This window comes from Chelonoidis abingdonii, chromosome 22 (assembly GCF_003597395.2).
Source record: "Chelonoidis abingdonii isolate Lonesome George chromosome 22, CheloAbing_2.0, whole genome shotgun sequence".
Classification (NCBI taxonomy): domain Eukaryota; kingdom Metazoa; phylum Chordata; order Testudines; family Testudinidae; genus Chelonoidis; species Chelonoidis abingdonii.
The window spans coordinates 12651955-12667665 of NC_133790.1; the positions used below are offsets into that span (position 1 = coordinate 12651955).

Consider the following 15711-nt stretch of genomic DNA (forward strand, 5'->3'; position numbering starts at 1 on the left):
ACACTTAGAGCCCAATTAGCAGCAGTGCCTGCGTTCCTTCCTTTACATGTTGAGATTGTTGTGTTAGTGCCCTCTCCAGGGGTGGAAGTAATTCATTCACCAAGGCTTTGGTCTCCCTGTTGAGAATGACAACACCAAAAGTTGCCAGTATTTGGAAGGTGGCTGAGTTGCTACAACCAGTTAATCTTTTGGCCAGATGCTGCTTTCAGTGAGTGTAATTCATTCCTGGGCAGAGATCCAGCATACACCCTCTGCACCACTAATGTGAGGCATAAGCTCTTTTTTGAGGGTTTAGGTATAATTAAAAGCTTATCTAAACATAAGGACAGGACAAGAAGCAATGGGCTCAAATTGCAGCAAGGGAGGTTTAGGTTGGACATTAGGAAAAACGTCTCAACTGTCAGGGTAATTAAAAACTGGAACAAATTGCCTAGGGAAGTTGTGGAATCTCTGTCATTGGAGGTATTTAAAAACAGGTTAGACAAACACCTATCAGAAATGGTCTAGTTATTACTTAGTCCTGCCTGTTGAAGTCCCTTCCAGTCCTACACGTCTGTGATTCTATAACCTGTACCACTTAGCTATGTATGGTTATGCCAGTACAGTCCCTTGGTGGGGTTCAGTTAGGTGTCTCAAAGTGCTATCAGCATAGCTATTTCCATGTGGGAAGGACAATAAGCAATGCCATTATATGGTATCTATATAACTACATGTATGCTAGGGGATTGTACAGTGTAACTATATTGGTTTTTTAAAAAAAAAGCATACCCCTACCCGAAATAGTTCAACCTGTACAAAAACTGTGTGTCGACAGGCCTTAAATGATGCACAGGTTTTGAGCTAGTCCTCTCCACAGGTAGGAATTTCATCCAGTTACATCAATGTAAATCTGGAGTAATTCCAATTGTCAATAGTTACTCTGTATTTACATAGCTACAGTTGAGAGCAGAATTTGTCCCCAGGTATCCCTGACCCCCACAACTGCAATTAAATTAAAAACTACTCCATGTTACTACTTATGAGACTGTGAGGCAAGCCAGGAAATTTAACTTTAAAGCTACAACTTGTGAGTGTGTGTTAGAAATATTTTCCTATTAGTTTTGTTTGTAAATCACTTTAATATTAATATTAACCTATTACTAATTTAGAAATAGTCTCACTGGGGAGCCATTCAGCTGGAGTTTTTAGTGGCGTATCAGTATGAATGTGATATTAGACAGGTTTGAAATTAAAGCCAACAGCTAGGAACTGCAGACACTCTGTTCAGCTGTTCTTTTCTATAATGTTTGTTAAATATTTCAATGCCAATTATTTACTGAGATCTCCTGGACAGCTTTACCGAGGGGAGGGGAGGAGTAATTTCCATAAAAACAGTTAGAAAATTGTATTACAAATTTTCTGCCTTCTGCAGTGAAAAATAAATTGTATAAAAGAAGCCTCTCGTTGCTTCTGCTTATACACAGAATTTCAGCTTCCTGGAATTTCAACTTCAGGGTATTTTTCTTTTCCTGGTGTGTGTCTATCTGCTACAAAATTAGCTAATTTTCTCGCTTCTTAAAAGCATCACCCTGAATGTGCCTGTTGTGAACAAGGAGAGCTGAAACTGAAAATTAAGTTTAATTGCCTAAGCTCACCATCTTTGTGTTTCATTTTAAAAACCGACATACATTCTAATACATTATAAGCCTTGCAGAATTGCTATAAACATGTCGCACCTCAGGCATAAAATCTACTTGCCCGCCCTTTGACATGACTGATCGTAATGAGAAAATGTTTACTTTAATGTTTAAAAAACATTACTTGCTCAGGGCATGTAGAATTTTGCAAGGCTGGGTGTAATTCTCTGAACTCTCATATGGACAGAGTAATCAGGCAGTATGTACTCTGGTGAACTTAATCCACCCACTCAGCTACAGAGGAGGCTTCAGTTCAGCCTCTATATGGCCTTCCTTGGCCAATAACTCAATGGAGTAGCAGCACCTGCCACTAGGTGCATTAGCTGAGATCCAGTGGCCCTTCATTGCACTATTCCCCCCAGCATTCCCCAGTATTCTAGCATATCCAGAGCTGTCATGGATTCTACCAGTTTGGCATACAAAGGGTACGTCTACACTACCCGCTGGATTGGCAGGTAGTGATCGATTTATCATGTCTACACTACCTGCGATAAATCAATCCCCAATCGTTCTCCCGTCAACTGCTGAATTCCAGCTCGGCGTGAGGCAGAAGCAAAGTCGACAGGGGAGCCACAGCAATTGACCCTGTGCCGTGAGGTAAGTCGAACTAAGATACATCGACTTCAGCTATGCTATTCTCCCCCACCTCAGTGTAGACCAGGCCTTTGAGTGTAAAGTCCCTCTGCTCAGCTGCTTCAACCACCTCCTCCCTTAAGGGGGCACCACAGGTGTTATATGATGCACTTGGCTCTTCACCAATGGATGAATTTCATGCATTATTCACAACTGAACTATCAGAGTGAATAATTGATTCAATGGACTGAGTTTATTTTTCTGCTCAGATTGTCTGCAAGCGATCTACAAATGTATTTGCTGTTCAGAATTATCATCCAGGTACTTCCTGTAAATTGTGTTTGGTCTGAAGGTTGTTCAAGACCAGTTCACTGTGATTATTTGCCTTTAGAAATTCAAGTTGGGTTGGTTAGTTTTGGTTGGACTCACAAGGTGCCTGGTATTGCTTCAGTTCCTTGGTTGGAATAGTGTAACTCTTACATTGGAAACCTGATTTGATCACATGTACAAATTTAAGATTTGCTTTTTGCAAATATTGTCTGATATCTGTTTACAGTTTGCTGTTTCCACACACATTCCTACCAGTGAACATGTTTACTTTGATTCTAGCAGATTTTTTTTTCTGTACAAACTTCTACTTTCCCTTAATAGGCCTCTTTGCAAATATTGTAAATTCCTCTCTTTCTCTTTTACATTTTAGCTCTTCTCATGATTTTCAGCTGCAGCTGTTTATAATTTCTAGTGGGCTGTCAAGCAATTAAAAAAATTAATCGCATGGTTCATTGCACTGTTAAGCAATTATAGAATACCATTTATTTAAACAGTTTTGGATGTTTTGTACATTTTCAAATATACTGATGTCAATTACAACACAGAATACAAAGTGTACAGTGCTCACTTTATATTTTTGATTACAAATATTTGCACTGTAAAAAACAAAAGAAATTAACCTAATACAAGTACTGTAGTGCAATCTCTTTAGCATGAAAGTTGAACTTACAAATGTAGAACTATGTTAAAAAAAAAAAACTGCATTCAAAAATAAAACCATGTAAAACTTTACAGCCTACAAGTCTGCTCAGTCCTACTTCAGCCAATGGCTCAGACAAACAAGTTTGTTTATGTTTATGGGAGATACAGCTGCCTGCTTCTTATTTACAATGTTACTTGAAATTGAGAACAAGTGTTTGCATGGTACTTTTTTAGCCAGTGGTGCAAGGTATTTATGTGCCAGATATACTAAACATTTGTACGCCCCTACATCCTTCAACCACCATTCCAGAGAACATGCGTCCATGCTGATGATGGGTTCTGCTTGATAATGATCCAAAGCAGAATGGACCAACGCATGTTTATTTTCATCATCTGAGTTAGATGCTACCGGCAGAAGGTTGATTAATTTATTTTTTGGTGGTGGTTCAGGTTCTGTAGTTTCCACATCTAAGTGTTGGTCTCTTAACACTTCTGAAAGCATGCTTCACACCTGGTCCCTCTAAGATTTTGGACAGCACTTTAGATTCTTAAACCTGGGGTCGAGTGCTGTAGCTATTTTTAGAAATCTCACATTGCCCTTCTTTGCGTTTTGTCAAATCTGCTGTGAAAATGTTCTTAAAATGAACATGTGCTGGGTCATCATCCGAGACTGCTAGAACATAATATATATGGCAGAATATGGGTAAAACAGAACAGGAGACATACAATTCTCCCCCAAAGCATTCAGTCACAGATTTAATTAATGCGTTATTTTCTTTAATGACCATCATCAGCATGGAAGCATGTCCTCTGGAATAGTGGCCAAAGCATGAAGTGGCATACGAATGTTTAGTATATCTGACACACAAATACCTTCCAACACCAGCTACAAAAGTGCCATGTAAATGCCTGTTCTCAATTTCAGGTGACATTGTAAACAAAAAGCAGGCAGCAGTATCTCCCATAAATGTAAACCAACTTACTTGTCTGAGCAATGGGCTGAACAAGAAGTAGGACTGAGTAGACTTGTAGGCTGTAAAGTTTTCATACTGCTTTGTTTTTGAGTGCAGTTATGTAACACAAATCTACATTTGTAAGTTACACTTTCATGATAAAAAGATTGCACTACAGTACTTATGAGGTGAATTGAAAAATACTGTTTATCATTTTACAGTGTAAATATTTGTAATAAAAATATTAAATGAGCACTGTACACTTTGTATTCTGTGGTGTAATTGAAATCAATATATTTGAAAATGTAGAAAAACATCCAAAAATATTTAATAAATTTCAATTGGTGTCCTATTGTTTAGCAGTGCAATTAATCACAATTTTTTATTGCGATTAATTTTTTTTAATGTTAATCATGTGAGTTAACCGTGATTAATCAACAGCCCTAATTTCTAGGAGTGGTGTTACTTAGCAGCCAATGGGTTTGGGATTCTGGGCCAGATGGAAAAATGTTAGCTTTTCTCCTAGGCAGGAAGGGACTTCTGGCTCTGATAGCAGGTGGGGAATAGGGTTGAAAGATGTATGGTAAGATTAAAAGGGGAGGTAGCAAGAGTCTGACAAGGGTAGAGTCACTTGGGGGATGGAATTTCACTTCTGCAAACAAAACTTAAATTTTTGTCTTTTTGGTTCCAAATTGGGATGAAAGACCAGAAACTTGAATTTTTCACAGAACTGAAATTCTGCAGGATTCCATTTTGGAAAATTGAAATATTCCTGCAGTGCAAATATAGCAGTCTACCAGGTATGCTGCTGGGGAGCCCGGAAGTCCAGGGAGTTGAGCGAGTGAGCTGGCAGCAAAGCAGATTGATGGAAATTGACACACTTCTGCATAACATTTCAGTTTTTTCAAATCAGCATTTTCAGATGGAAAACTGTCAGAAAAATTGTGACCAGTTCCAGACTAGAAGCTAGGAGGGGAAGAATAAGGTGAAGCCAAATGCCAGAACTGGGTGAGTCAAGGAGGGCATAGGCGCCGACTCTGTGGGAGCTCTGGGGCTCAAGCACCTACACAAAAAAAATAGGGGGTGTTCAGCACTCACGTGGTCAGATTAATCTTTTGTGGGCTCCAGCACCTGGACTGTGGCCCTACCTCGCTTCCCCCCCCACACACCTGTACCCTGCTAGAAGGAGTGGGAGGGATGTTGGGAGCAGGAAGGGGTAGTTTTTCTGCTATACCGTTATATGCTGGGAAAGAGGAGGAAAAGGTGGAGGAGAAAGAGGATGGGGAAGAGAAGCACCAAACTGAGATTTTTCATCTTTTCTCTGAAAAACCACAATTTTAAAATGAAATTCTGTGGAAATTTTTGTTTTTGAAACAAGACCATTTTTGTCCAAAAAAGTGTAAAATGAAAATTGTGACTCATTTTAGTTATCAATGTTATGTTAAATACAAAATGACTGTTAGTGCTCACAGTATGGATTAGAGCAGTGGTTCTCAAACTTTTGTATTGGTGATCCCTTTCACACAGCAAACCTCTGAGTGCGACCCCCTACCCCCGATTAAATATAAAAAAATGTGTTTATAAATGCTGGAGGAGAAGCAGGGTTTGGGGGTGGAGGCTGACAGTTTGTGACTCCCCATCTAATAACCTCGTGACCCTCTGAGGGGTCATGGCCCCCAGTTTGAGAACCTCTGTGTTGGAATAAAACTAAGGCTCTGATAAAGGACTACCCAGGAAACCTATTCAGTACAATTTATTCTATCAAAACTGAGGGTGACAGGCTTGAGGCTAATGTACACAACTTGGCATTAGATCAGCTGGGTTCCATTTCCACATCTGCCATAACCTTCCTGTGTGACCTTGAGCAAATTGGTTAGGCTCTCGGTGCCTTAATTTCCCTGTTTATACACAAGGATAATAAAACTCCCCTATAGCTCAGGAGCGCTGTGAAGCTTAACAATCTTACCTATATTAATAACTTTAGTTCCTCAGAGACAAAAGCTCTGGCTAAATGCTAAGTATTATAATAAATGGTTTGTTGATTGTCTCACAAAACTTGTGCCCAAAACCTATTTTATGGGTTTTAAGCATTTGAAATATTAATATTTACACTGGCTTTGTTCCTTCTTTCAGTGGGCAAACTTGCAAGAAACAATTTTGACAGTGGTTTCTTTAATCTGTTTTCTGAACTACATTGACTTATTTCCACATGTTCCTAGCTGGCTGGTGTTAGGACCCAGAAAGGAGACAGCAGCAACATGATATAAATAGAGTACGAGAATGGGACAAAGTTTGAGAAGAAAGCATGACATCACTCAGACTTTCTCTCCACCCAAAGAGATCTTGGATGAAGGTGCAAACGTGAGTCAGACGAGCAAGAAGTTAGAAACTCATTTCAATCCACTTACTAAGGAAATACAGTGGGAGTTTGCCCTATGTAAAATAAAGAGGTATTTTTTTAATTGAAGAACCAAAACTGACTTCGGATCTTTGACAAAGTGAAAACACTTGAAAGTAAAAGACAACGATAGAAAGCAAAAGTTGAAAAATAAGATCTCTTTTTTGGCACCAATTGCAGCAGAATTATATGCATTTTTTTTCCTGTGGAACTGTACATTTTTTCAACTAATATATTCTTATAATTTTGCTCCAATCATAGTAATATATTCATGAATAACAAAAGGAATCCAAGTTTGAAGGAGGCAAATATTTCTGAAGGATCTGGAAGCATATTTTGCTGTCACTGAAGGAATAAACATCTTGAACCTGTGTGGAAAATGCCCCTTTTAAAAGAAAACAAAGTGGCAAAAGAAAATTTGTGTTTGTGACTGAAATCTCGCAGAATTTGGTCTCAGTTGCACTTTTAACCTCAAAAAGACCATGACCAATTTGTTGTCTCTGCTCTGTCATTATTCCTTGCTGATTCTATTTCAGTCTAAATATCAGGTAATATTCTGAACATGATTAACATTAAGATTTACTTGGATTTCCTTTTAGCTATATGTTTACTTCACAATGTCTTGTTTTATGTGCAGGTGTATGGAAACAATTCACGGCTATCCAAAAACCCAGGTAAGGAATTTTTTTGTTTTATTATTACTACGATCTTGTGCTTAATTGTTACAGTATGTTTACTAAAACTTTTGCTTTCTGGTATGCACGTCTCATTTTCTTTGTGGTTCCAAAGGAACAGCCATCATACGTGCATATATAAGGACGATACTAAAAATATAATGTAGGGCAATCAGTCTAGAATACTAGACAACCTTAATCTATTACAATTGCAGTTCTCGGTACACTGACATTCTGCATAAACAAGTACAAAAAGAAATGCTGCTTGCACTTACACGCAGTAGTATGCAAACCATTGTGTTTTGAGAATCTGTTTACAACTTTTTTTGTTTACCTTGAGCTGCTCTTTGAATTGGTCTGCATTAGCATGCAGCACTTAAGATTCACTGACTTACGGATAGAGATGCCAGTTGGTAAACTTTACGGTGTATTTGTATAGTTTCAGTCTGTCTCTCTCTCTCTCTTTTTTTTAAAAATCTCTTACAATTTAAGTGTAATTTGCTCAGGACTGAACTTAAGCATATTTTTTTTCTGAGCTCCAGTCATCTGTTTTCAATGCAAAAATCACCCAGACTTATTTTGTGTGTCTTTAACTAGAAAGATCTTCCGTTCACAGAAATAGTTTAACCTCATGGTGGTGTACAAGTACAATTTTACTCTTTAACCAATCCACATACTGCCTTGTGCTTTTAATTCCTACCCCTCTGTACTTACTTTCAAAATAAAATCCTGCTTATAGCAGGAAAAGCTCTATGATGCTATTGTAATATGTCTGTCCCACTCCACCTTGTTATCTCATTTGTAATTACAGTATGCCTAAACTATTGCCCTTGCTTCTGTGAGTTTCTTTTGTTTCTCCTTCATCTAGCAAATGTTAATGCCTGGTCTCAGTTCCCATAGATAAGGCGGGTCAACCTTTGGCTGTTGAAGCCGTGTAAGAAACAGGTTTTAGCTCAACTTTATATATTGGGCAACCCGGTTATAGAACAGTTACAGTTTTGTTGTACAGAAACCTAGTATGGGGACGTAGCATCACCCAAATCCCTAAATTATGCTATGGATTTGAACTATGTTGTCATTTGTCTTCTGGCTTGGTTCTGTATAGCACAGACAGATCCTTAATGACTGTTACAAAACAAAAAGGAAATCAAGGGAGCAGGTAGAGAGGTGGTTTTCCACCTGTTGTTAGAGTCCCCTCAGGATGGATTGGTCATTAGCTGGAGTGGTTTATGCATAAGATGCTGGACTAGGAATTGGAAGGATCTGCATTCTAGTCCTGGCTCTGCCACGGGTCTATTGTCTGATGCTAGGTAGGTCACTTCCCCCCCTCTGTTTGTTTCCCCTCCCTAGCTTTGACTGTTAGGGCTGTAGGCTTTTTTGATAGGGACTCTCCCGATGCATTTGTAGAATGTCTGTCTGGAAAAATTGGATCAACATCATCTGCCCATGTAGATTCTCCTGGTGCCCAGAAAAGCTGATGCCCTCATTCCTCTGGAGGGTGCCAGTGTATGCTCTTGGAAGACAGAACTAGGGCAAAGCTTCAGGGACCCAAAGAAAAATAAGCCCCCTTCTAATCCTATATCTCATTCTCATTCTTTTCACACTTAAACTCCCAAGGGGAGCAGGGGCTTTGGTTGGTTGTTCAGGAAATGAGATCAGATTACAAGTAAGTGTGTGTGTGTGCCTTGTAATTTATCTTCCTACTTAAACACATTCTGTCTCTCCCAGCTAGGGCTGGTCATAGGTTTTGCAAGTATGCAAAGTAACATGTGGCACCATTTCGCCTCATCGATGCCTGTATCACTGTGTACCAATGACATGCTCTCTCATGCTGTAGTTTCTTTTGAGAGAGGTTCTCTGACCACTGCAAATGTTTCTAGGCAAGGAGGGCAGCTGGGGATTCCAGTCTCTTGTATGGATCAGTGGTGTTAGACAACACTAGGGCTGGAGGTTAGGTGCGAAGCAGAGCTGCAGCAAATGCAGCTGCCTTAGTTCCACAGGCCTAAATTTACCACTTCTGCTTGTCACACAACCCTCCCTGTGTATGCTGTGGTGTTTAGCAATAACATCAGCTCCATTCCCTAATCCAAAAAAACCCTACAGTCTTCAACCATTACACCTCTGAAATTGTGTCAAGGGGGCAGAGAGGAGAGCAAAATCTAAAGCAAGACATTCTTTGTGCTGGCTCTAGCTTGACTGAAGGGGTGGACAAAACCCTTCAAATCTACAATGAAAAAAACCTCTTTGTGTGCAAAACCAGGGTCCATATGATGACAGAACCTGGTAACACTGTCAAGGTGAATGGAACATTGGGGATGGGCTGCAAGTGCCAGGGAAAATCTGCTTGTGGTTTGTTTTATCTTACACACCCAAGTTTTTTATAAGGTCCTTGGAATGTTTGGCTAGCATACGTACTGTATCTTCGTCAAGGCTAGTTGTGCATCCCTGTTACTTTCCTCATTCTGTTTTCAACTCGCCTTTCTGTTTCCCACCCCCAGCCCTTCCTTAGTCGCTGGGAGACTGCCAGAGAATCTAAACAAATTCTAGGTGAGAGTTATTGATCTAAATCATTCTGATACCCTTATCTGGGGTCAGTAGTACTTTACTACATGGGTAATCCCAGTGAAGCTACTCCTTACCTTTGTGACCTTCTCCTGATGTGAGCAGTCCTGTTGGCTTATATGGGACTACTCTTGTTAATAAGAGTTTCCGGGACCAAGTCTTCAACTGGGCCTCAAAAGTGCAATCCAAACATAATACCAAATATGCATCACAATAATATATATTTGTGTGTGTGTCACACACATACATGAAAGGTAGGGAGGTAGGTTTTCTTGTAGTTGGCTTGTTTTGTTTTTCCTCTCTTTTACTCCTCTCTGCTGCTTTTTGTGGGGGAAGGAATGAGGCAAGATGCTAACATGGAAAGGTCTAGCAGAAGTACTAGGTTTTGTGCAGGGGCTGAAGAATGATAGGGAGATCATTTGGCAAGCAAGACTAGTGAGGGGGTTCTAAGCATGGAAGAAGATACAGTGACATGCATGGGACAAAGAGCAGTTGGCTAGGGGGCTTGAGCGGATTCTAGGCACCTAGCCGTTGAGGTGACCAGAGGACAACAGTTTGTCTTGTAGCTAGTTTCGAAATTTGTTTTTGTTCTGCATTGGAAGAAAAAGACTTGTGTGTGCTTGCTCTATAGTCTGGTGGTTAGGACACTGGCTTAGGCTGTGGGACTTCTACATTCAAGTCTTGCCTTGCCTGATTCAGGGTAGAGTTTTTTTTGTCCCAGATCACTCTGATAACAGCAGAGTAGGGACTCAAACCTCAATCAATTGGTTAGCTCACTTAGCTGGGATGCAATCAGCTATAGTCTCTCTCTTTTTTCTCTCTCCCCTTTCCCCACAACAGTTTATTGGAAGCTGATAAGTCTCTGCAAAATATTTCATCTTCAGTGAAAGAGCATATGTTGCTGAAATTTCATTTTGGCAAGTGTTCCAACCAGCTCCACTATTCCTGGTGTATCTGTTTTGTGGTTTAATAGAAGACTTGACTCTCGGGTACTTCCTAAATAGCACCAAATTCAATTGAAAACACAACTGAAAAAATAGTAAAAAAATGTAACCTCTGCAAATGCTGGATTTGTAGATGTCTTTCCCCACTCCATGCCAGAAAAAAAGCATAAACAGATTAATTTTTGCCAATCAGGACTTTGGAGCGGATCCCAGAGCTGGAGCAGCTCCAGAGCAGTGGAGCTGCAGGTTTTTGCGTGGAGCTGGAGCACAGCTCCAAAGTCCTGATGCCAATAGAATGATTTGCCACCATGATGAACAAAAGAACCAACACTTGTTTGCAATAGCAAAAGGGTTTTACTGTTTGACTGTCTCATTCTCCTACAACTTTCATTGTTCTGGTTGATTACACATTGTTTCCAGCACAGCTTGCTAAATTAGTTATTCTAGGAATAAAAAAGCTTCTTACAAATAATAAGATAACATAAAATACAATCTGTATTTGCCTTTTTTGTTAATGCTAGACCCTTAAAATAAAACATTCCCTTAACACACCACTTAATTGCTCTGGGCAGTCTGCTTCTGCTCCAGCTTGAGAATTCACATCTCCCTAAAGTGTTCTCTAGCTGACATCAATTAGATTCTCTAGATAAGTCTGCCATTGGGAAATGGGAACCATCAGATGTTCTGCTTTTGTCAACTTGTCCACCTGGAGCTCAGTGTAACCATCTGCAACTGAAAAAGATGTTTAGGAAAACAAAATGTTCCTATTAACCATAAGATTTATTTTTCGCTTTTTGGGGAAAAGAAGATTCTGAAGAAATAGCAGCTGCTGCATGCAGAACAATTAACTCTTTTCCGATGCCACTAAATATTCCGGGACCCAGTCCAGAAAACTCTCTTTCTAGTGAAGTGTGTGGTTCTGACACCTTAACCTGTGCACCCTTCCAAAATCCCCATGGCATGTCCCTTGCCTGTGTTTCTGCTGTTGGGTTCCACCTCCCTAGCTTGCCCTAAAACCTGGACAACATGGCCTCTGCAGAATCCATGCTTCCAGCAGTCAGTTTACTGTGGTTCCTCAGCACCCCTCAGTAGAGGAAGGTCTTCACAGGATAGAGGTGAAAACAGAACAGACCAGTATAGCCTGAAGGTATGTTAACTTGTGTTGCCTTTCCCCTGTGGGTTTTGGGGATATGAGAAGAGTCTTAAGGCACTCAGTTGCCTCTTCCACATGCCCCTTGAATTCTGCAGAGCTGGAACACGTGTGGAAAGGCTCCCACAGGTGTAAGAAAAGGAGGAAGCATGCTGTAGAAAGGAAACTGCCATTCTGCACATTGCCCTGTATGACATTTGGGCCCTCTCTGGATATTGTCGTTAAAATGATCTAAATACTGTGGCTTAAGCTTTATGGTAATGTTAGGAGGTCCATGAAACATAGAAACGTATTTGTTAAATTGAAATATTAGGACCAGATCCTCAGCTGGTATAAGTCAGAGTGTGACTTCAGTACAGCCGTGCTGATTTCCACCAGCTGAGGATCAGGTCTTCTATCATTATGCAACATAGAATCAGAAATCTAGGACTGGACAGGTAATGAGGAAGTCATCTAATCCAGGACCCTATGCGGAGGCAGGACCAAATAAACCTAGACCATCCTAGGAAGGTGTCTGTCTAACCTGTTCTTAAAAACTTCCAGTGATGGGGATTTCACTGCCTCCCTTGGAAGCCTATTCCAGAGCTTGACTATCCTTATATTTAGAAAGTCTTTTCCTAAAATCTAACCTAAATCTCCCTTGCTACTGTTTTAGTCCATTACTTTGCATCCTACCATCAGTGGACATGGAGAACTGATCACTGTCCTCCTTATAACAGCCCTTAATATATATGAAGCCTTATCAGGTCCCCCATCAGTCATCTTTTTCCCGAGACTAAACATGCCCAGGTTTTTTTTAACCTCCTTTTCCTCATAGGTCAGGTTTTCTAAACTTAGCATTTTTGTTGCTCTCATCTGGACTCTCTCCAGTTTGTCCAGAAATTTTTCCAAAAGTGTAGTATCCAGAACTGGAGATAGTATTTCAGCTAAGGCCTCATCAGTGCAAACCATCTCCTGTGTCTGATATACAACACCCGGTTAAAACACACAGAATATTAGCCTTTTTTGCAACTGCATCATATATTTGGCTCCTGTTCAATTTGTTATTCACTATACCCTCAGGTCCTTTTCAGTAACTGATTACTGCCTAGTCAGTTATGCTCCATTTTGTAGTTAGGCATTTGATTTCCTCCAAGTGTAGTACTTTGCACTTGTCTTTATTGAATTTAATCTTGTTGATTTCAGACCAATCCTCCAGTTTGTCAAGGTTGGTTTAAATTCTAATCCTGTCCTTCAAATGCTAGCCAATCTTCCCAGCTTGGCGTCTTCCGCAAATTTTATAAACCTATTCTCTACTCCATTATCCAAATCATTAATGAGAATATTTAATAGTAATAGACCCAGCACAGATCTTTGAGATCCCATTAGATACATTTCTTCCCCTCCCCACCCCCCCACTTTGACAGCAAACTATTGATATAGTCTTTCAACCAGTTTTGCACCAACCGTATAGTAATTTCATCTAAAGCACAGTTCCCTGGTCTGCTTATGAGAATGTCATGCCAGACTATGTCAAATGTCTTATTAAAATCAAGATGTACAATCTCTTCAAGTTCCTCCCTAGCCACTAGGCCATTGCCTTTCTCTGCTGCAGTGAAAGTAAAGTACATAACCTTTTAAAACAGAGGTCCCCTCCAATGCACTGTCAGAAATCTTGTTGCATAACACATGGCTTTAATCCATGTTGATATTTATTTATTTTTGATTTATTTCAAATAAATTTTGCTCCTTGTGTGCAGTGCATAGTTTACGTAAAATTTTGTTTTGCCTAACCATTTGATCTCTCTCTTTCTGGTTTCTACATTGAGACATCTGTGGAGACTTGTTACACTTTACCTCGAATCCTGTGTGTTTGACCTTTTTTAAAATCTGTTTCCTTTAAAGGGTTTGACATTTTACAGACAGCATCCCACTACTGGCCCCTGGAAGATATGGATGGAATCCATGAGTTTCGGGATACAAATGGAGGTAGAAGCAGGACTCGTGACAATGACAGTAACATAAGTATTTGTGAGAGTCATTAAGTAGCAAGGGAACTGGAGATATTAAAGCTAAATAGGTTAGAGCTATAGCCATGGCAGCTGAGATCTACTTATTCATCAAATGTTTTGACAGTCCAAATGATTTTGCATTTCAAAGCTGTGAGGTTTTTTTCCAAAGTATTCTGATATTTTATGATCAGCCTGCATATTTTTATGGTTATGAAGAGAAATTGTTGTGTGTTCCAAAGTGTCATTGAAATCATATTATTGTCAATTGCTTTGGTATATACTTGCCCATGCACAAATACACAGAGAAGGCAGGATTTTCACTAGTCCATAAGGAGTTAGGTGTCTAACTCTCTTATTGATTTACAATAAGGCCCTGGGCTAGATTTACAAAGGGACTTAGTTTTCACAACACCTAACCTGAAATGCAGCTTTTAAATAATAATTAAGAGCAAGAAATACACAGTTGAGGCTAGGAAGTGCTCTTTTTCAAAAGGAACAATAACTGCTGAAATTCTGAAGCCATTTCAAGCGTATATTCGAATAGTTCAATTTATAGGGCCTGATCCTAGAAACGCACTTGCTCACATGAGCATTTCTGTTGCAATCAGTGGGATGACCTATATGAATAAGGATTGCTCATGCGAGTGAAAGTTTCTAGGACTGGACCACAATATGTTTTCTAGAAGGATGCCAAAAACACCTGAAAATGTTTTGTTGTGTGATTTTTTTTTTTTTTATGTTGAATTTTCCTTAATGTTGTTGTAGATAATCCATTTTCTTAGTTTGCAGTTGCTTTTATTCTATCCTTCAATACATGCATATAGTTCCCATTGACTTCAATGGGAGTTGCATGCCTGCATCTGAAGGCTGACTCTGAGACACAAGAAAGGTTTTCTTTATTGCTGTATTCTACTGCAGGTGACCATTTTCCTGCTTTTTGATACCACTCTGATTACGCAACTCTTTTATTCATTGCTAGAGTCTCTCATATTATTTTTTCCACTTGTAATTTCATGCAATTGTTTTCATCCCATGTCTCTCCTAATAAAACCTTGGAGCATCATAATCTTGTCCTTCATGTTAACCCATTTTATTTGTTGAAGTCATTGTGTGGCTGGAATCCAGTTTCATACCTCTCAACAGCTCACTGTTGTGGGAGTCGGTATCACCAAATTAGGTTATTTTTGTGCACTTTCCATACTGACTGGCTGTTATCTCAGGTCTATAGTGGTGATATCGTAATGGCAGAACTGACTGAGGAAATTAAAGGGACATCATTTCTTTGGAATCTAGCGAATTAAAAAAAAGACCTAAAGGGTTTAAAGGTATTTTCAGGTCCTACATCTGAACCTTTGTCCCTTTGCTAACTTTTTTCCTGCAGTTTTTTCTTGATATTTTTCTATTTTAAAATTTTTTTTTCTCTTCTTTTGCTATATGAAATACTCCACTGAATTTTTGGGACTGATTCAAAGTCAACAAATGTCTTTCTATTGACTTCAGTGGGCTTTGAATCAAGTCTTAACTGTCCATTCAGGACAAACAGTGAAAATGACTGCATACAAAATGTTGTAAAATGTACAAAATAAGCAAATCAAAACAATAGAAATATGTTTTTCTGTAATAACTCTTATAATTTAGGGCTCTTAAAATTATATAGGTAAAATATCTGCAGACCAAAATATGATTATTTTTGTAAGTTGATGCTGTCATTTTGAAGTTACTGATGATGCCATCTGCATGTTGGTTTCCCTTAGGCTTGGTCTACACACAGATTTTTGTACCAGAATAACTATGTTGGTTTAAGGGGATGATTATTTT

General features: G+C 39.3%; 1 protein-coding gene across 1 annotated transcript in view; it reads left to right on the forward strand.

Annotated features, from left to right (window-relative positions):
- The first annotated feature begins 6526 nt into the window (after positions 1–6526).
- Positions 6527–15711, forward strand: part of ADGRD1 (adhesion G protein-coupled receptor D1) — a 266747-nt gene continuing 257562 nt past the window's right edge. Inside the window, exons 1-3 of the mRNA XM_032805984.2 lie at positions 6527–7120; positions 7210–7246; positions 13787–13870. Coding sequence (XP_032661875.1) covers positions 7055–7120; positions 7210–7246; positions 13787–13870 — 187 coding nt within the window. The 5' untranslated portion in view covers positions 6527–7054. The remainder of the gene's footprint in view (positions 7121–7209; positions 7247–13786; positions 13871–15711) is intronic.